The sequence below is a fragment of the Silurus meridionalis genome, chromosome 28 (assembly GCF_014805685.1).
Source record: "Silurus meridionalis isolate SWU-2019-XX chromosome 28, ASM1480568v1, whole genome shotgun sequence".
NCBI lineage: Eukaryota > Metazoa > Chordata > Actinopteri > Siluriformes > Siluridae > Silurus > Silurus meridionalis.
This window is the reverse complement of record NC_060911.1, coordinates 5,672,198-5,694,223: the sequence shown is the minus strand read 5'-3', so window position 1 is coordinate 5,694,223 and position 22,026 is coordinate 5,672,198. Positions and strand designations below refer to the sequence as shown.

Below are 22,026 nucleotides of genomic sequence, written 5' to 3'. Positions count from 1 at the left end.
TGATCTCATCTTGGTTTTCTTGCCTGCCAAAACCCCCCAAAAAAGTCAAAGATTAGGAAATATGCTCTAATTCAAGTGGTTGTGGTCATGAAAGAGGAAGCTGGCCTCAAAAAGTCAATGCAGGAAGATGCTTTCATTTGTGTGTGTTTTTTTAGAAGGTTATAAAATTGTAATGACTTGCTTATTTTACATATTTATGAATATACGACGTACTTCAAACGAAATGAGCATAATGATACTAATAATTCTAACAGCAGGGAAATTGGGACTGTCTAAAAATACAATATTTGTGAGAGATGAAAAGTGGAGAGATATAATGGATGAATAAAAAGAGACACATGAAACACCACATTACTATGTATAAAATGAAGTTTTGATTGATTCTATGTATCATAAGAGTGTATTCGAGAAGTTTTTTTGTTCTATTTTTATTAGAATACAGATTTTTATATTTAGTTGTGTGTTTTGCTGCTACTGCGTGTGTGTGTGTGTGTGTGTGTGTGTGTGTGTGTGTGTGTGTGTGTGTGTGCTCAATTTATTAGAAAGATTGACTATGAACTTGGAAAAGACACAAATAAAAAGATAAATAAAATGTACGCAATATAATAGATGATGAATTGGAATTCATTTAATAGCAAGTTTTGTATTTTATTTTATAATATATTACAAATATGTTTATATTGTATACAATTGACATCTGCCCTTTTTAAAAGCTGTGCCAGTGCATCTAAATTTCCGCCTAAAAGAAAAAAAATAGAACAATTATATAACATATAGGTTGATAGCTATGAGCATGAATATGAATAGGGAGGTTGGCCATGAAGAATCTGCAGGAATTATAAGAAAATACTAAACAGAGCAAAAGCAAACAAATATATAAATAGTTTTTAAAGGTATACGATAATGTGCGTGCAAATATCTCACTTCAATTTGATTGCTAAACATTTTTAAATGGTAAATTTCTATATATTGTGAGGTCTTTTTAAATAGGGCATAGACATTCTCAGTTCCTGCCCAAGTTTTTTCAGTCTTTGTGGTTTAGTGTATAGATACCAGAGCACAACAGTAACTCAATCCCAGAACAGTGTCTGCCATAGATGGTATTTTCTCATTGTGAAAGTGAATATTAAAACAAGAACTAAACTGCTTAAAGAAGAAGGAAATCAAAACTCTGACCACAGAAGCTGTTTTTTGTCAAGTATATATACGTTATGTTAAATCCAAAGTGCTCCACAGCAAACATAAAATGTAATGACAATTAACTTGACATTTATAATCTTCTTTTATATGCATATTGAACATGTAATCTTTCTTGATTTGATACGTTCTTACCACAGGCCCCTTTCCTAGTTAATACAGTACACTGTGATACAGTAGAAGGAAGTGAGTCTCAATTTTTCATCATCATGTTTAGCATGTGACCAGCCACACTTACATAACGCTTAGATAACATTCAGATCAACATTAAGTTCTATTTATTTCTTTTTGCTTATTGGTTTCCCGTTCTATACAAATCCAGTCGCTTCCATTAGGTGCTCTCGTGTGGAGTTAAGCACCACTAAGTTTTCATGCAGCAGCTTGGCTAACATATTCACTTGCATGGTCACCTCTTTCTTGCAGCCCTTCTTTAGCTCCTTCGAATCCTTGCTAAAGTAATTATCCATGCCCTTGTACACACTGTTTAGAGCCATTGTGGATTTCTGCACAATTTCCTCGGCTTGCTCTACTGGATCTCCAACCAGACTGATGGTCTGAAGTGCTCGCCGCACCTCCCAGTCTCCGGCGTAGTAATTGTTACGACGCAGCAGAGGGTGCAAGCGCATTCGACGCACACCTTCAGCTACAAAATGCAGGCAGCGCCGCAGTTCCACTAGGCGGGTCTCGTAGTCCTGCAACACCACCTCGATCTTCTTACGGTCCTGGTAGAGAACGCAAATGGTAAAAGTGAGAGATTTTACAGTAATATGGAGCGGTTTTCATATTCAATCTTTCAAGTGAATTTGTATTTGCCAATGTGACACTGTAACCCATCAAAATCATACTGATTGATATAAAACTGTGCCTACTACATAATAAATAAACAGTAAGTACCCATGCATTTATAGCACTACAATGCCTGGGAAAAGCGAGGAATAAAAAAACGACAAAATAGTAACACTTTTATGTTTTTAACAGCAAATTATTAGCTAAAAAATGTGCAGAAATGAATGCATGCACTCTGGAGGCCTCCTGCACCTCCATTTGCTTGTTTACTTTTTTGATGGCGTGAACTGTTACAATCAGGTCAAATCAGGTAAATTGGCTTATACAGACTTGAACACAGAGGGAAAATCATAAAAATGTTTCGAATGTTTGATGTGAACACACAAAACTATCTATCAACTATCAATACTGAATGGAAACAAATAAGGATTTGTTGTTAAAATCATTCAAAGCTTAATATTTTGCCATCTTAGCCTTTTTTTTTTTGCCCAGGAGTGTATATAGGGCATGGGTACATTCCTGTGTTTTAAACAAGCGGATAGTAAGCAAGAAAAACAAAAGTATTTAAAACCAGCAGTTCTTAATGTTTTCCTGTTACAATTGTCAAAATAACACAAGCCAAGACTAGAAAATATATAAGAGATGAAAATCTTTGTATTTGGAGTAACATTGCCTGGATAGTTTATATAAAATTACATAGTTAAAGCTTGACATTATAATTTGCAAAGCTCTAAGACTTGTGGACATGTAAAAATATCATTTTATAGACATACTGTACAATGCATTCAGAAAGAATTTAGACCGTCTTCACTTTTTTTCACTTTTATTATGTTGCAGACTGATACTACAATCATTGAATTTGATTTCTTTTCCTCACTATACACACAGAAAACAGAATTCAAGAAATGTCTATTTTTAAAATGAGAAAAATCGGAAATATCTCACGTACATAAGTACTCTGACCCTTTGCATTTACACTTGAAATTTAGCTGTTTCTCCTGATCATTACTGAGATGTTTCCACATCTTGATTAAGGTCCACCAGTGGAAACGTTTATTGATTGGTCATGATTTGGAAATGCGCACACCTCTCTACAAAAGGCCTCACAGCTGAGGATGCATATCAGAACAAAAACCAAACCAGGCTACAACACAATTCCCGCCGCACTGAAGATTCCCAAGAGCACAGTGGCCTCTATAATTCTCAATGGAAGAAGTATGGAACAACCAAGACTCTTCCAAGGGCTGGTCACAAACTGAGCAATAGGTAAAGAAGAGAACTGGATGGTCACTCTGACTGAGCTCTGGAGATCCTGTGTGTAGATGGGACAAGTCTGGAAATCTGCTTGGAAGACTTGAAGGTCTCTCAGTCTTTGTGAAACAAGATTATCTGGTCTGATGGAACCAATTTAGGAATTTCAGCCTCAATTCTAAACTTTATGTCTGGAGTATATCAGGCATCGATCATCAACTACCCAAAACCATCCCAAAAGCGAAGCATGATATTGGCAGCATCATGCCTTGGGGTTTTTATGCAGCAAGGACTTGGCAACTGGTCAGGGTTGAGGGGAAGCTGAATGGAGCAAAGTACAGAGATATCAATAAAGACCTGTTCCACAGCACTCTTGATCTCACTCTGGGCCAAAGGTTCACCTTCCTACATGACAACATCCCAAAGCACACAGCAAAGACAACACAGGAGTGGCTTAGGGAAAACTCTGAATGTCCTAAATTGTGCCAGCCAGAGCCCTAACATGAACCCTATTCAAACATTTTTGGAGAGACCTGGAAATCCCACAATTCAGATGTGCAAAGCTTGTTGCCATCATACCGAAAAAGACGGCCAAATTGTTGCCAAAGGTGCTTCAACTAGGTACAGAGTCAGAGGTCTGAATACTTATGTACATGTAATATTTAAGTTTTTTTTATTGTAAAAAAATTCATAAATTACAGGCATTTCTAGAATATTGTTTTCACCTTGTCATTATGGGGTTCTGCGTGTAGATTATTGAGAGAAAAAATCTTTTTGAATGATTTTAATATTAGGCTGCAACATAGCATTGCAAAAGTAAAGGTGGTCTGAATACTTTCCAATTATATGATCAAAAATACCTAACATCTAATAGTATGGGCAAATAAAGCATTAAACATACGCTCATTTCGTGGACATTGTCCGATAAGGTGGCCGAAGCTGCTGTGATTCCACCTGCTGCTGCTACTCCCAGCCCAACAGCAGATACAATCAAAGAAGCTCCAAGTGTGACAGGTGCCAGAGCCAGGCCAGTGATAACTGCTGCACCACCCACAGCCGAGGTTGTGCCACCTGTGATATTTGCGATCTTTGCACGGCGGTGGAAGTTGCTCAGGTCATCACCGATGGCGTAGAGGCGCAGCACATGCAGGTAGAGGACTTCGGCTTGCTCGGTGAAAACTTTATAGAAAACTCTGAGACCTTGGTGGACTTTGTCAGCAATCTCAGTAAAAGATCTAAATTAAGAAAAAAAGAACGATTTTTTAGTGCATTATGTTCTGTTCATTGATAATAATGGATTGCCTGTATGCCAATTGATTGGATTTTGAAATAACAAATATGTATTATCCTAATTTCAACTTTTAGGAATGTGTCAATCACTCAGAGACATAAAACATCTTTAGGTGCTTAGGGTCCTCCTAGTGGCAGTTGGGTGCATAACATAAACCATGTTTATGCAAATGAAGACAAGTGCAAGTTTCAGGCTGGAAAAGCTAGCTTTTTCATTTAAAAAAATTAGAATAACAAAAGTAAATATTATTAAGCGAATTGTTTACTTAGTTTCATCCTCCTTTGCATTGCTTTCGTCATCTGATGGCAGTTCGTCCCATACTGAAAAAATAAAAGGAATGTGTGAATATCTGTGCTTATTAAGACTGAAGTGTTTAAGTTTTTAAAAGGTGAAACATTAAGACTTTTGGAATACTAATAGTTGCTTACATTCTACTGTGTTCCACCACTCCATTAGACTGTCAGTGTCCTGCAATTTAAACATAAAAGTCTTGTTTACTATGTTTACTGAAACACAAACACACACACCAATCAGCTATAATCTTAAAACCATTGACAGGTGACATGACTGATATTGATCATCTTATTACAGTGTCACCTCGCAATTAGTGAGGTTTATTAGGCAGCAAATTAACATTCAGTTCTCAAAGTTGAGTGTTGAAAGTAGGAACATTTTCAAGGATCTGTTTAACTTTGTCAAGAGACAAACTGTGATAAATAGACAATTGGGTAAGAGCATCTCCAAAATAGCAGGTTTTGCGGGGTGTTTCTAGTATGCAGGGTTTGGTATCTACATTAATTTGACATGCACCCAGTGGTGGGCGTTCAGGCCCAGCAGTGCCTTCTCTGCTGGCCTAAACACTATCAGAAGCACTGACCTACATTTACAATCTAACTTCTAACATTAGTTCCATGAAATTGTAACAATTAGCTTGTTCACAAGGGTTTACAGAAACAAAGTTGTGTAACTTTTTTTTTTTTCGATTTGAAATACTTGGATATATATTGCATACAAAATCGCTTTCTATTTGCTATTTACAGTATACTACCGTAATTCCAAAGATGTTGGGACAGTGTGTAAAATGTAAATAAAAACAAAATCCAATGATTTGCAAATCTCATACATCTATTCACAATTAAACAAATAAACATATCAAATGTTTAAACTGAGACTAAATACCATTGTAATGTAAAAATAAGGTCATTTTGTATTTGATGGCTGCAACAGGTTTTAAAAAGTTGGGACAGGGCCATGTTTACCACTGCATGTCTACTGTCCATATGTATCTGTGAACTGACGTGACCAGTTTTTTCGGAGAGGAATGTTGTTCCATATGTGTCTGATACAGTATTCTCGCTGCTCAACAGTTCGGTGTCTCCTACCTAGTAACCTAATTAGTTGCAAAATGTTTCTCCAACTGTTCATTGCATTTAGCACTTTTTTTCCACACTTCTTGCCCTGTCCCAATTGTTTTGAGCCAGGTTGCAGATATCAAATTCAAAATTACCTTCTTTTTTTTCTTAAAATGGTACATTTCCTCGGTTTAAACATATGATATGTTTCCTATGTTTCATTGGGAATAAAATATGGGTTTGTGAGATTTGCAAATCATTGAATTCTTTTTCTATTCACATTTTACACAGTGTCCCAACTTTTTTGGAATTGGGATTATATATCCACCTTATTGGAAGACTCACCCCTTCCTCTTCTTCTTTTACTCCTTCCAGTTTCTCAGCATGTTCTGGTGTTTTTACTCGCCTCAAATCCATCTGGGAGGACATCCACTCAGCCTTAGAAGATGGATAGAGAATCAAACCCGTTCAACAATGTGTACATGAAACAAACCGTGAATAGATATGGGATAGAGTTTATAGATTGCTATATAAGTTAATAAAACACCTACATATTGCTGATAAAGATTATTTTTCTAAATAAATGATAGAAAAAAGTTACTTCTTTTCAGAATCCAAATCCAAAGATTTCTTTTGACTGACACTGAATTTGAAACACTGTCACCATTGAGCAATAACAAAAAGCAGCCACAGTCAGACAGCACTAGTAGTCATTTTCATTTGACATGGTAAAACATTTTAAGCTCGTCAAGCTGGTTTAAGCACATATTAGAGAGCTAAAAGGCATAACAGACTTGGCTAACACAACTCTGTAACCTCTTGATACACAAAAGCAATAAGAACTGGACCTGGAATCAAGCTCTGCTGCCTCAGTGTTATACAATACTAACAAGGAAGCATATTTCTTTTCTTCATTAGGCTTTTGTTAATTAAGGATGTGTGTTTACTTATATGTGATTGAAATAAATGTTGGGTGTGGATACCTTAGCTGCTTCTGAGAGGTAGTAATCACCAGAAGTAGCACCTGGTAGCTCAAAGTCTTCAGTAAAATACAGTTGGTCTTTGGCCTTGAGGGGAAGATGAAAAGTCATTTTGGTGCCTCTACATTGTAATGATTGAAAAAATGTGCAGTGCATCTTGTATTTTTTGGATTTGCTGCTAATTTTATTCTTGGGCAAACCAGAAACTCTGGTTTTGAAAATATCAGCACCCTCAGTGAAAGCCTGCCTTGACGAGTATGACAGCACTGAGCCTCTTATTGTAATGTATAACATTAAAAGAAAAGTTAAGTGAGTTAGTAATGTTTCTATTGTCCGGAAAAAGGTGTGTATTAAATGTTTATTTTATAAAAAGCATTTTCATAATGTTTCATAAAGGTTGCTTAATATTGTAGGATATGTTTGTGAACTCCAAAGCTATTTAGAAAAACTTGATGAACTGAAAGACATGGTACTGTAAATATTAGGCTTAAAGTGTAATGCAAAATTGTTACATGACTGCATGTCTGACATATATGCAAATGGTTCTAGTATGTACCCTTACCTTTGATTCACTTCTGGGCAGAGTTTCATTTTTTACCTTCTCTGTTTTTGTGTCCTAAACATGCACACAAAAGATAAAACACACCCATTACTTCCTTAGATGATTAAGAGATTCAAAATAAAAAAAGAAGCAAATGACATGGAAAATGAAACCGAAATGAACATATACCATGGTATGCTTCTCCATCCAGATATCATCTGCAATGTCTCCTGCTTTAAAAAGATCTGCTCCTTTCTCTGCATTATTTAGACCCTAAACGTATCAGAAAAACACCTTTTGTGAAAAAGCATGTAATGTATTTAGCAGTGTGTCGATCGATAAATACAATAAAATAAATAAATACATAAAAACTGAAAAAAAAAACCAGTGGGACCTGTGAGTCTCTTCTAATTATTGGCGAAACCCTTTGTACAGGAGATTTCCTCATCTATGAAAAATGAATTATCATGTAAAATTTACAAAAAAAATCTCATTAACTAATATAAATAGCAGATTTGTACTGTAAGGAAATTCTAAAAGTTCGAATACCTGATTATAATCTTCAGATACATTCATTTCCAACCCTTGTATGTCCGTGGCTTTAAACAAATCAGCACCTTTCTCTGGGATATCGTTTTCTGGCGTACTCTTAAGATAATTTTGAAAACAGATGTGAAAGCCGTTAATGTATGTCATGAATAAACAAAAGCAGGGTAAAATATTGAATAAAACGTTACCTTTGATCCTTTCCGAGGCATATGAGGAACCCTGAATGTAAACGATTTCTTCTGTAAAACCAATCAATCAATCAATCAATTAATGTTTTGAATTTATTATTTATTTGAATTTGCGAAGAACAAGCGTTAGGGACGTACCGGTCGACAGTCTTGTAAATCTTGTGTTTTTTTACTGTTGTCTGGAGGTTTTGAAGAGCATGTCTCAAGCTGGTACTCTGCCTAAACATCAAAAACAAACAAAAATGGATTCTAAAGCATAAATTAATACTAAATATACTTTTTTTCCCATAAAATCACAAGAAGCATAATATGAATCACAATTTGAATGTAAATGATGAACACAATCAACTCATCCTGCACTACTGTACACACCCATAAGTCAGCAGAGTAACGATGATTTTCCTTCTCAGCACTCGCCGAAACATTTTCCTACAAAAACAGATATGTAGTCCACTATGTTTAATCATAATCAAAAATAATCGTTTATAAAAACTTTAAATATTTGTGTGGAGGTGGGGGTATGGAGAAACGTGTCTCAATGTCGCCATCATGTTTTTCAGTCTACAGTTCTACTTGAAGACATTTAATCTAAATATTACTGAAATGCAATAATGATGTTTAATTAACACAGAGATAAAAGAAATCAGTCTGCCTAAATGTGTCTACAAGTTTTTTAAGTAATGTCAGGACAAAATGTAAAAGAATAAAGGCTGTTAGAGTAAAGTGTGGACCAATTTCATATTAATGCCCTGGATTTGAAAAGCGTTGTTAAAGAAACATGTGGTTGTCACTGTCAGGTGTTCACAAACTTTGAGCAATTCAGTTTATAAATATACCTAAATATTTCATTGTCAAATACCTTTGATTCTTCCAAAAACGAAAGACCATTCATCTTCTTCAGATCATCTTCAATAAAATCCTACAAAAATTAAATCGATTAATTTACTTTCATCACTGCCTATAGTACAGTGCATCCGGAAAGTATTCATAGCACTTCACTTTTTCCATATGTTACAGCCTTATTCCAAATGGATTAAATTCTTTATTTTCCTCGAAACTCTACAAACAATACCCCGATAATAAAAACGTGAAAGAAGTTTAAATTTATATATAAAAAAAAAAAGTACAAATAAAAACCAAAATAATCACATGTACATAACTATTTACAGCTTTTGCTCAATACTTTGTTGAAGCACCATTGGCACCAATTACAGCCTTTAATCTGTTTGAGTTTGATGCACACCTATTTTTGGGTAGTATCTCCCATTCTTTTTTGAAGAACCTCTTAAGCTCCATCAAGCTGGATGGGGAGCATCACAGAGATGTCCCCTAGCCCCTCCTTTGCTAGCTTGGCTTTGGGTTTATGGACGTTGTATTTTTAGAAGATGAACCATTGTCCCAGTCTGAGGTCCAGAGTGCTGAGGTACAATACAGGCCTGATTGGTGGAGAGCTGCAGAGATAGTTGTTCTACTGAAAGGTTTTTCTCCACAGAGAAACACTGGAGCTCTTTTAGAGTGACTATCGGGTTCTTGGTCACCTCTTTGACTAAGGCCTTCCCCCAATCGCTCAGTTTGGCCAGGCGGCCTGCTCTAGAAAGAATCCTGGTGGTTCCAAACTTCTTCCATTTACAGATGATGGAGGCCACTGTGCTCATTAGGATTTTCAATGCTGCAGAAAGTTTTCTATACCCTTCCCCAGATCTGTGCTTCAATACAATCCTGTCTCGAAGGTCTACAGACAATTTCTTGGACTTCATTGCTTAGTTTGTGTTCTGACATAAACTGTTAACTGTGGGACCTCATATATACATGTGTGTGCCTTTCCAAATCATGTCCAATCACTGAATTTACCACAGGTGGACTCCAATCAAGTTGTAGAAACATCTCAAGGATGATCAGTGGAAACAGGATGCAGCTCAATTTTGAAAACAAACTTCTTTCACATTGTCATTATGGGGTATAGTTTGTAGAATTTTGAGAAAAATAATGAATTTAATTCATTTTGGAATAAGATTGAAGCGACACAACCTGAGAATTTTTTTCAACCTTGCAATATAGGATAATTAACATATTTACAAGATATAGTATAATTTACCTTGGATAGTCGATGAGGAAGGGATGGTTTTAATTTATGTGGATCCTTCTGTCAAATCGGAAATTTCTGTTAAAATATGAAGGCATACCATGCAACACAAAACTAAAAAATAGATCAGATAGATACCAGTCTCCAGTCTTTCATCACTGGCTTTGTATGGTCAACATTCTTCAGCTTGTCCCCATATAACTCCTGAACATGTTCAACCTGTGAAAATTTCCAGTAAAACAACAAACAGAGATAGCTTAAACAACATGTATATTGGGATATTCTACAAATATCCTAATTACCATAACAAGTCATTCTTCAGTGACTATTTTATATTGTTCAGGGTTGCAGCTGATCCAGTTCTTCACAGGTAAACATTCAGACATTCATTTACACTTTGAGCATTTCAGCATTACCAACATGTTTTTTATTAAAAACCCATTTGTGAACATGAGCAGAACATTTCACAATTAAATTCAGGATCCTAGAGCTGTGAGAAGGCAATGCTACCCACAGTAGTTAGAATTGTGTATTTGTGTAATCATTTCTATGTTTATACTTTTATTATGTGCTATTGAAAGATCATGGTACAAACCTTGGAATTATGCTGAAATGGTGATTTATTTTCAAAACTTTCACTAAGAGATTTTTCCTGGATAAAGAAGTAACAGATATTTGAGTCTTTTGCATTAAAAAGCAAAACATTTGTGAGTATTTATACTTAAAAACTCTTCAAAATGTATTTATAACATTTAAAATATCATTAAAGGAATTACCTTGGATCCTTTGTATTGCAAATGAGGAACTATAAATTTAGGCTTTTTAATCTGTTGAGAATTAGACATATACATATATAAAGAAATACAATCGTTACTGTTTCATGCACATTGAAAACCAAAACCACTATGAGAATGATGATAGATAGTGAATAAAACCTTCACTGATTTGCCCTTCATGTTTGCATTGTGGTCTTCTTGTTCAGGCAGAAAAACATCATCTGGTTCATTGAACTATAATCCAGAACACACAAGTTTTAACCAGCTGATGAATACATAGATTGAAATATAGTTATAATTATTTTTAAAATGTAGTGTCACCTTTTTTCCCCAAGGCAAAGTATCACCATAGACACTGGTTATGTTGTCAGGATATTTTTGCTATTGAAAAAATAAAACATAATTGGAAGCATGCAATACAACTCAATAGAAAACCAAACAAACTCAACCATCCATACTGAGAATAGAAAAAAATTATAATAAATTACCCCCCTATAACATCAAGAATGTAACAAGCTAAAACGTATATACTGGAAAATGATCTGCAAAATAATGGGACCCAACAAAGTAGAACCCAAATCAGTACACACATTTTTCAGTATAAAGATAACTAATGTGTTTCATGCTGAAGTTTTGCTTTAAATATCTAGAAATACATACAGTATATTACCAGCAATCATTTTAGCTGCTACCTGTATGGTTTGGTAAGTAAGTAAAATTAATCCTCACTTGTGGTTTTTGTGTCAGTGTCAAAAAACGATATGTGATTTTAATAGTTTACTACAAATGTAGGTAAAGGTAACAGGTTTAATATTAAATACAGGTTTAACTGATGATATAGGTGACACGAATTATAGTATACTTCTATATACAGACTTCTATATTACATGTTGTCTGGTCATTTTGCTACATTCAACTTGTTAGAAATGATGACAGTGTATGAATAGAAGATATTGATGCTTGGTGCTTAAGGTGACAGACTGTCAGGCGGAAGAACGTGCCGGAAACCGGAGTTCAGCAGAACGAAGGTTTTAATGAAATGCAAATGCAAAGGGAAGAAACGGCAGACAAAACAGAGCACAAAGGTTCAGCTAAACCTAGTGATTTCTATGAGCAGCGAGTTCGTAGAACTTGAAAAGTCCAGCAAACAAAAGCAACCCTATGTGAGGCATGATATCCGTGGCTTAAATAGTCCGACTATGTTCTCCAGCCTAAACTGTAGAATGGACGGTGAGCTAGTTGGAGAACAGAGGTTAAATAGGGTGTAGGTTGATGAGTGCCAGGTGCAGGTGGTTAGTAGGATGTAGAGCTACTTGGAGTGATAGGTGGGTTTGGTGAAGGTGTGGCTGGTGGATCCCTGACACAGACATTGAAGAGATCATTTATCAAAGGAAAAATGAGTAAAATGGCTAATGTAAAGTACATTACCTCTGACTCGCAAACTGTGCTTGTTTGCAGAACCCTTGTGTCATCTCCTGATGTATCCTGAAATTCAAACACTTTTTAACCACATGCTTCTTTTTATAATAATAGCACTATTTGATTCATTCATTTTGAATATAATTTCACCTTTGACTTTCTTCTAGAGACCATTAATTTCAGTTTCTAGCAAGAAAAGAGAAGTCCATTAAAAGCAATGACCCAGAAATATTAAATCATATATCATTATACAATGATTAAAAGCTTTATAAACATACTGTTTTGCCAGATTTCCTCCCAATAGTGTCTGCCTCAGATTCTGCAGCAATCTAATGAGAACAGTAAAAAAAACAATAAATAAAAGTGTTTCAACTGTATGTTTTTTGTCAATCAAGATGCTAAAAATAATTTTAGTGCCATTATTTCTAACTAGAAACAAGAAAAGGGATTATTATTTTGACACAAACGAATAAATGTCCTGATCATTAAGTACTCACCCTCAAAGACTCCCTCCTCAATTTTAATTTGCCTGACTGGTAAAATAAACACAAGTATAAAGTTAAATTATTGTATTTTTCTGTATTATAACTTATAACATTGGTATACAAAGAAATTAAATGTACATTCATATAGTTACATTGAGCCGCATTCAGAGGTGTAGTGAAAAGAATACCGATATTGTGCACGTCAGTATTCAAGGCTTTCATAACCATAGACTTAATCGCTATTTAGACAGTGTGGGGATATGTGTGGGTGGAGTTAGCCTAAAACAAACACTGCCTTACAGGTGATGGCTTTAATATATGCAAAAATATTTGGAATGGTATTTGACTGCATATTTAATATGCAGTCATAAGTATCAAATATATATCTATTATATGAATATCATTATAACTATAATAAATATATCTAATATATAAACAATCACACTAGCCATCCCTATAATAGTGACTTTTTTTTGTGATCACATGAAAAAAACCTGTTAAAAAATAAGTCCACTAAATGTCAGCTGAGCCTAGTTTAAAGCTACAGCATACCTAAGCTACATAGCTATCATTTGTGCTTCTTTACGACTATCTGTTTAAGTGATATAAAAGAGGATTGCAACACAGTTCATATACAATTCTTTCCTCCCCCTTCAAAAAACATGTCAGCAATTGGATTTGCTTCCTGAATTGCCTGTGGGTCTGAAAGTTTGCATTGCATTTGCATGTTTTAGATAAACTGGCTTCATGCCCCAGCTCAGGATATAACTGTACATAAATGAATGTACTTAATGTGCAAAAAAAACCAAAAAGGGTCATGAAATACAAATGTGCACACATGATGTACTTCATGTTTCCTTGTTGCTATTTAATGTTTTAGACTGAATTGTTCTTATGTTTGGTTTAATTTGTAATCCTCACTACATTGAACATGGTTATGTTGGAACTAACTTTAAGTGGGTCTATAATTTTCACAGGTCTATTAAATTGATTCGAAGAGTTTAGAAGGAATGATATTAATATTTACCCTAAACATAGAATTTATATAATTTTAAGTGTTATATATTTGTCATCTGGCAGGGGTGATTATGGAAGCCTATTAAATTTCTAAAGTTGTGAAGTTTGCCACTCTGACTGGCAAAGATATAAGGAGTATTCTAACCAAATTTGGGCTAAGTGCTGCCAACACTTGAGCGTCACTATCAGGTCAATTTTGGGGCTGATTTGAATGTATGTTTATAATCACAACGTTTGAACCTTGTGTCCAAAATTTTAAAAGCCATTCATAGATTTCCCGGGTCAAGACAAGCTCAATGTTATTTTTGAGCTTGTCATCTTCTTGACTTGACTTGATGTTCCATATGACATCAATTTCGATCTTATTAGGTAAAACTGAACAGTGTCATATGAGAACATCATACTTAACATTGTAAAAAGAAAATGGGGGTAGTATCATTTTACAATAATTTACAAAATTCTTTAGAGTGAAAAATGGCAAACATCATCTTCAGAGTAAGCCTCACAAGAACACAAGCAAACGATCTTTGAATACCCCATTGTTTAGCTGTAATGGGCCAACAAATCTTACAGTAAAGCTACCAAACAAGAAGTGAGCAAATAAACAAAAAACTAATAAACATCTTAAGAGCCATGGTTAGAGGGTTGGCAACAAATTTTGTGACCAAACCACCCACTGTTCACTTAAACTTAACTATGTTTGTTATTCCTCCAAAGAGGTTTTGTCTACTCTTCAACAGTGATGGCCCACATCATCTTGAGTACTGTCTAAGCACAGATTGGCAGAGAAATGTTTTAATGCAAAACCATTCTTCTATAACGAGCTGGAAAATACAAAGGATGGGGAGAGTGTATCTTAGCAATGTATCTATATATTATGAAACTATTTTCAGGACCATGCCCTGAAGGTACCCAAAAAATTTACTCTACTCTACCTTGGGGTGAAAACTGTAACAAATAGTTTTCTTTAAATTGTTTAATATTATTATTATTTTAGAATTTGTGCTAAATCAGCAGTTCTTCTTTAAGTAATTTCCAAAAGTATGCTGAAGCAAATGCTCACCAACATCTGAAATTTAAGTGCATTTCATGGCTACAGTCTTGATTTATTATTTTTTTTTATTTTCCAAAACTGTTGTTTTATTTCAAAGGTTAATTGGTCAAAAAACATGCTTAAAATATTTATATGTAACTGCCATATTGCAACCGCATGTGCATGTCCATCATCTTGAATGAAGGAATCTTTGATATTCAAAACGGTTTCCCAGTAAAGCTCTAGCAAATGCAAAACAAACATGATAATGCAGTGCATCATGAATCTGCATATAATCACAAAACCCGATATAAAAAGAATGTTGACATTCCAGAAGGACAAGAAATGAACCTGTATCTCAGCAACAATCTTGCAGACTGAAATCTTCAGGACCTTGAGGCTATGCAAGGGCAGTAACAATCATGATCAAAAGTCAAAGTAAAAACAGACCACACCATAGATTGCACACGATAGTGGCAGCTGCAGCAGCGATGTCACACCGCTGCACATTTACAGTAGACCTTTCCACTTACAGTGAGAAAATATTACCACTGTCTGTAGTTAAAGCATACACAAATTGAGTGAAATTACAAATCACACTTAAATTTCTTTGACTTCAATGGATCTGGGAAGGCAAAGAATTAACCACTCTGACTGTGTATCTGAATACAACTATAGGACCTATAGGTCCTTGAAAATACAAAAAAATGTATGCTTATGGTCTTTGTTAGTTTTTTTATCAACACATATTGTAATATGTGTGTTATTAATCTTAGATTATGTGGATTGTAAACCTAACTATTTCTGTACAGTAAACATTAATGTACAATTAGCTGATGTACAGTTAATATTTGAGTCATGGAGCCCATTTATCTCAAACACGCAAACACAATGCGAACTTTCAGACCAACAGGTAATTAGGAAAGATAATCCTGGCATGTTTTTAAAGGTGAGAGAAAAATATTTTGATATAAACTCTTCATATTAACCGTTTTGTTATCTGTGCAATCCTCTCTTCCCTTACATCACTGAAACCTTTGTCATAAAGAAACACAAATAATAGATGACGTTGCAATCCATAGGTATTCTGTGGCATTTAAATTTTAGTAGGCTCAGCTGACATTTAACAGACTCATTGTTCAGAAACACATTCTTCACACGATCGCATCATTTCCTCAATGAACTTTATAATTGTTTCTTTCCAGATGTCCATCTGCACACTGATTCGGTACCAAACTGATCTTTTAGCACTTAATTGGTTTAAAAGAAGCACGTCTGACCACATATGTCTCCAGTGGGTGATGCAAGAGTCACAATGCTTGGCAATAAATTCCAGATATTACATCATTGTCACCTTGTCTTCCCTTTATGACTCAGATATCACCTTATGAGTGATCTCTTTTCACACACCAGGAAAGTATCAATGTCATTTTTTAACAGGAATGTGGAAATCGGCCTTTGGTGAAAAGCAAAAGGAATGTTTCCTTTTTTTTTGTATTGCAATACTAAAGAAAAACTTAGTATTGCAACAATCTTAACATTGTGAATGCACACATGACTTATTATTGCCAGACAGGGTAAAAAAAAAGTTCTGTTGGTGGAAACCAGAGAAGAATAGAGAAGTCATACTGGTACAAGCTGACAGGAAGACTATGGTAGCTAAAAACAACCTCTCTGTACAACTCTGGTCCAGTGCCTCTCTGAACACAACAAACTGGACTATAGGCCAGTAGAACATCACATCAACTAACATTCTACTGTTAACAGGAATTTGAGGCTACAGATTGCAAAGGCTCGCTAAGACTAAACAGCTGGAAAAATTCCAGATAAGGCTTTTATTAATGAATAATTATTAAATATAATATGATATATATATATATATATATATATATATATATATATATATATATATATATATATATATATATATATATATATATAATATGAATAAATTTCATACAGGTTTCCAGTCAGGGCTGAGCTCAGGGCTGTCCTCTGGCCAGTCCTCCACACATTTCTCCTAGGAAAGCGGAAAGCAGCACAAACACACAATGTTAAAACATTTACATTTATGGCATTTGGCATACACCCTTATATAGAGCAACTTACATTTAGCTCATTCAAACAGATGAGCAGCTATGGGGTATGGGGTAAGCCTTGCTCAGGGGCTTAGGAGTGGCAGCTTGGTGTGGCTGGGATTTAACCTCACGACCTTCAGACCCAAAGTCCAAACCACTTTTAAGCACTAAGCTACCACCTCCCCACATGGCCAAACATGTCCATGCATGTCCAAGCGAAAGGTTTAATAAGCGTACACACAATATCACACACCTGGCCGATGAAAAGGACGTCCTCGTAAACTTGGCTTTGCTTTGTAGCACCCGGTAGCATGGAGCCCTGTCAAAACAAAACACAAAAATGATTACTTTTGAACACACTTCTATACTCTTCAAAATATACTACACAAAAATATACTAAATATTACCTCAGTGGTCTTGAGTTATTATTAAGCAATCTGCTAAAGCAGCAGTCCCCAACCTTTTTTGCGCCACGGACCAGTTTAATGTCGAACAATATTTTCACGGACCGGCCTTTAAGGTGTGGCTGATAAATGCAACAAAATAAAATGATACAACCATAAAAACTGGTATTTTCTAAATATAATAATAATTGTGAATCCACTGTGTTGTTTTTTGTTCATTTTGCTCGCTTGGGGGTTTTAATTTAGCGGTAATGTATTATGTGTTAGCGGCCGGAGCCCCTTTAAGAAGGTAGAGGATGGAGGTAAGACATGTGACCGAGGAATCATGACATGCATCAAGAGTGAGTCATAGACAGATGTGGTGGAGAAAATCCAGTAATTTTCCAAAATAAAACATTGTCTAGAATCAGATAATAAATAAAACGGAAATAATGTAAGTTATGTATTCTTTCTGTGTGGCCCGGTACCAATGTACCCACAGACCGGTGCCGGTCCGCAGCCCGGGGGTTGGGGACTACTGTGCTAAAGTCAATTCAGAATGGACTTTTTAAGCATATTGCCTGTACTGTATATTACCACACATCAAAATTACCTGGATATTAGTTGGAGGTTTTGGCACAGTGGGCTTGGATATGGGAAGAGGCGGGTTAGGTGGAAACAGCGTCTGTGCAGGTTTCTGATCGGTAGGTACAGATTCAGCAGATGTGGAAAACAGGTCATGGTTGATATTCTGAAGAATTGACAAAAAAAAAAAAACAAGATTTGAAGAAAAAAAAACAACTAATCAAAGCTGTAGTCCTCTGTTTGGATGCAGCTTCGATTTGTTTTAAACAGTGTATCATGTGTTTTTGTATTTCTCAATCCTACTAAAGCCAAAATTAGCAACCTACTTAGTCATGCTTAGTTTTATTTTTAAAGTGCTATGGCATTTAAACAGGCACAAGCGATTGGCGAACATTTCCTCTGCGTAATCACTTTAATGCCACACCCTTGTAAATACAAAACACAATGTTACACTAATTTTTTACATCCACACATGGTGATATTTGAGTTAGCCATTCTCGCGCTGCCTGTTCCGTAGTCCCGTAGTGTGTTTTTTATGTATGAATATGATTAAACGAGCACGTCATCAATGTAATTTTGTGATACCAGTATTATCGGTATTCCCAGTACATCTCTAGAACTATGCTTACTTGATTCTTCAGGGAATTCTTCCGAGCCTTAATGCGTGGGGTTGGTTTGGGGGGTCGTCTTCTAAACATCTACAAAATGTAAATAGCTTCTGTTCATTATTAATTTCACTACTATTCCAGGAAACAGTTATTTTGATGAGTAAAGACAGAGAGAACTATCTTAGGAAAGTGCATTTAATCCAGTCATAAAGATTTTCCTACCAGTCCTAAATCTTTGGATGCATTAAGAAATGGGGGCAATGTAGAAGTCTCTTGGGATAATCCATTACTCATGTCTGTGGTCATGAACAGTTTGTCAAAGTCGCTGTCCTGTGGCTTGAACTGCCCATTATTCACAGCAGAATTCACAGATAACTTCGAATGATCATATTGGACAGATGCTGAGGTCTGATCTAAGGGGTTATTTTGCATGCTGGACCCAGGCGTTTGAAAAATATCACTCGACTGAAATGAAGCTGTGTTTGTGAAAATGTTATCATCGATTATTGGAGATGGTAAAAACTTTTCTTCAAAAAGATTCAAATGATTGGATGCTGATGTAGACGAAACGGATTCCACATCATTCTTTTGATTGGCTAGCATGTATTCCAAGAAAAAATCGCTCTCATCAGATGTTTTCTCATTAGCCGGCATTCTCGGGGAGACACTGGTTTCCTCTTTGAATGGTTCGAAAATGTTTGTCATTTGATTGCTTGTTCGAGGTGGGGAAATTCTGGCAGAGAATGAATCTTGGAATGAATCCCATTTTTGAAATGGCGTTTGGTTTGTGTCCTTGCTTAGATTTGGAGGTGGGAACACAGCCCAGTCATTCTTGAATGAGGGTGTTGAAGATGTTAAAAAGTGAGGCCACCCATTACTTTGTCCATTGCTTAACAGTAAATCGTATTCATCTGTGGAAACAGTGTTCCCATTGGAGTCCTACAAAAAAAAATTGTATTTAGACCATACATTATTATTATTTTATTTTTTTATAGTTTTGAGCTAGCAGAGAAAGATTGAAGAATGCAGATCACAGCTTACTTTGCCTTGAGTCAAAAAAGGGTTTGTGTTTGTTGAGCTGAATCCATTCTCTGTGTTCTGCAAGAAAGAATGACAAAGGCATTTTACAACAAGGTAGCGCATAGCACTTTCCTATCATATCACACCCCACATCACATCCACAATCACACACTGTTGTAAATCTGGAATGAGGGTAGGACTAAAAAATACCATTGCTGTCTGTTTTTTTTTTGCAAATCCATTCTTGAAAAAGAAAGTTCAAAAAAGTATAACATTGTTTTGCATGACCAAATATTTCCTTTGTGAAACTTTAAGTCTTTTGTGTCATACCCAACAATGTAGTAACTCTCAAGATACAGACAGAACAATTTTACCTGAGCTGGATGTAGAAATGGGTTCCCTGATTTCTGAAAGTCATTCTATTAAACAAACAAACAAACAAACAAAAAGTCCAGAATTGGATCACTTCTTAAATGGGTGATTAAATATCCAACACCAAAATGAACCAGCAAAAGCCGATCCTCACCTGTGTAATCTGACTGCCTGAAGCTTGTGTTCCATTAGAAGAAACATCGAGAAAGATATTCTCCTAATAAAACAAGAAACGTCAAACAAAAATTGTTATGATACGATGCTCTTTTAGACTATTATAGAGATTAAATCTACAGTGACCAACCCATTTTCTCAAAGAAAGTACAGCAGTCTAGTCATAGCAAAAAAATCTACTTGTTTATACTGCGAACAAACGATCAAAATAAATATTTGCTTTGGAGTTAGAGGACAAAAATATCTAAAGACATGTTGAGAAAGAGTATGAGTCAGTAACAAATGGAATTTAGTTTATTTGTGTAGAATTAGGTTGGCCCAAATGCTAAATATAACATGCATATGTAAATGAACTGAATTAAAAAAATAAATTTGGTTCAGGCCATTTTTTTTTTTTTTTTATTGTTACACAATCAAACCCACCATTATAAGTGAAGTTATAACACCTATAAACTAATTAACCAGGAATAAAATAAACATCCAGGAAAAAAATACATTCATATGTGACATTTGACTACTTACAATTATGGAACATAGAAAAAAAAGCAATAATTGTTAGAGACACGTTGTAACTGTTTTTGCAAACTGAATATTTCCTGCGCATGTAAAATCACTTCCTCTTCAACAAAAAAAAGTGAAAACAGTTCCTGTACAAAAATTTCAGCAATATTAGTTTTTTGTTTGTTTTGTTTGGTAGCATGTCAGAAAAATGATTGTTTGGATGAATAGTTATAACATACCAAACTGCTATCAAATAGATGTACATTCAATAAGTCGTTTAAAAAGTATAGTAAAATAAAATACAGTTAAATATTTTTTTTTGTCTGCAAATGAAAATCGGTTCTGGTCAGTCACGCTGACATGTGAAATGAGGCTACACATAAAGCAAAGAGAGCATGGTGCAATACATTTCTCTGAAATATATATAGCAAGCAGTAATACATACAGTTTTGCAAACAGCTCACTGTTATAACAAATGTACACTATTATTTAGGTTTTTTTGTCAAACAGGTAAAAAACGATGTAGAAAACAATAGAAACAATAGAGAAATATAAACCTACAGCCTACAAGCTAGTATAGTCTTTTTGACATCATTTCTTTGATTGCAATATAACAAGTGTTGAAAGATGTTGTAAAACAAAGAAAGCTAAAATTCACTTACTGGTCGTCGGTCTCCCGAACCAGCTTCATTCAACCTACCAACGTGATCACCTCGTACCTCCTGAAACAAACAAGAAACATTGTGGCGTGTGATATTATTAAATATACTTTACCTTCCAAAAGCCTTCCGTTGTTTCAAAAGTTTGTATCATCTTACCATGAATCTTTCATGTGAAAGAGTTTAAAAATCAGCAGCTGAGAAGGTGCCACGAAACAGAACTTGTCTTTCTGCAGGTGACTGCGACTTCTTTTAGCCGTTCTGGAAGAAAACACTAGCAACATGTGAGAGAAAGTATGTGAACTCGTTCAGCCAGTTTGTCTCACGCAGCGCATTCAGATTCTTAGACTATGGCCTGGAGAGAATTATAGCTATTTAACTGAAATTCACACACACACCAGCCATTAGGGTTGCACAAGCCAGTGCTCTCCTAGTGCCAGGCCCAAACCCAGATAAACAGGGAGGGTTGCGTTAGGAAGGGCATCCAGCGTAAAACTGACAATCTCTTAATGGTCAAATTACACGGAGGTTGTGAGGTCTTGAAAGTTCCTCATGTTTCACTAATGGTGGTAATAACAAAATTCGATAATACTGAAATATCCAGGGTGTTCTGACCACAGCCCCAGATTCAAAAACCATCTGACCAATAGTCATGTGTATTAACTGCTTCACTGTATTCTTTATTAATCTTCAGACTC

General features: G+C 35.4%; 1 protein-coding gene across 1 annotated transcript; it reads right to left on the bottom strand.

Annotated features, from left to right (window-relative positions):
• Positions 1 to 610: 610 nt before the first annotated feature.
• si:cabz01007807.1 lies at positions 611 to 21,688 on the bottom strand. The gene is made up of 34 exons (XM_046843538.1): positions 21,488 to 21,688; positions 21,332 to 21,391; positions 20,149 to 20,211; positions 19,997 to 20,041; positions 19,644 to 19,700; positions 18,825 to 19,541; positions 18,624 to 18,692; positions 18,023 to 18,160; positions 17,280 to 17,345; positions 16,909 to 16,968; positions 12,911 to 12,946; positions 12,692 to 12,742; positions 12,564 to 12,599; positions 12,423 to 12,479; positions 11,316 to 11,375; positions 11,154 to 11,228; positions 10,995 to 11,045; positions 10,814 to 10,870; positions 10,357 to 10,437; positions 10,231 to 10,278; positions 8,995 to 9,054; positions 8,508 to 8,564; positions 8,274 to 8,354; positions 8,136 to 8,186; positions 7,948 to 8,046; positions 7,793 to 7,846; positions 7,588 to 7,671; positions 7,420 to 7,473; positions 6,861 to 6,944; positions 6,223 to 6,315; positions 4,954 to 4,993; positions 4,791 to 4,845; positions 4,136 to 4,469; positions 611 to 1,919 (listed from the first exon to the last, which is right to left on the bottom strand). The coding sequence occupies exons 1-34, from the start codon at positions 21,488 to 21,490 to the stop codon at positions 1,506 to 1,508; spliced, it is 3,390 nt and encodes a 1,129-aa protein (XP_046699494.1). The 5' UTR covers positions 21,491 to 21,688; the 3' UTR covers positions 611 to 1,505.
• Positions 21,689 to 22,026: the final 338 nt, after the last annotated feature.

Coding starts and splice junctions, on each gene's coding strand:
- si:cabz01007807.1 (XM_046843538.1), bottom strand. Junction 12,480..12,563: donor TCTCTAGAAGAAAGTCAAAG/GTGAAATTATAT, acceptor TTTGAATTTCAG/GATACATCAGGAGATGACAC. Junction 6,316..6,860: donor ACCTCTCAGAAGCAGCTAAG/GTATCCACACCC, acceptor CCATCTTCTAAG/GCTGAGTGGATGTCCTCCCA.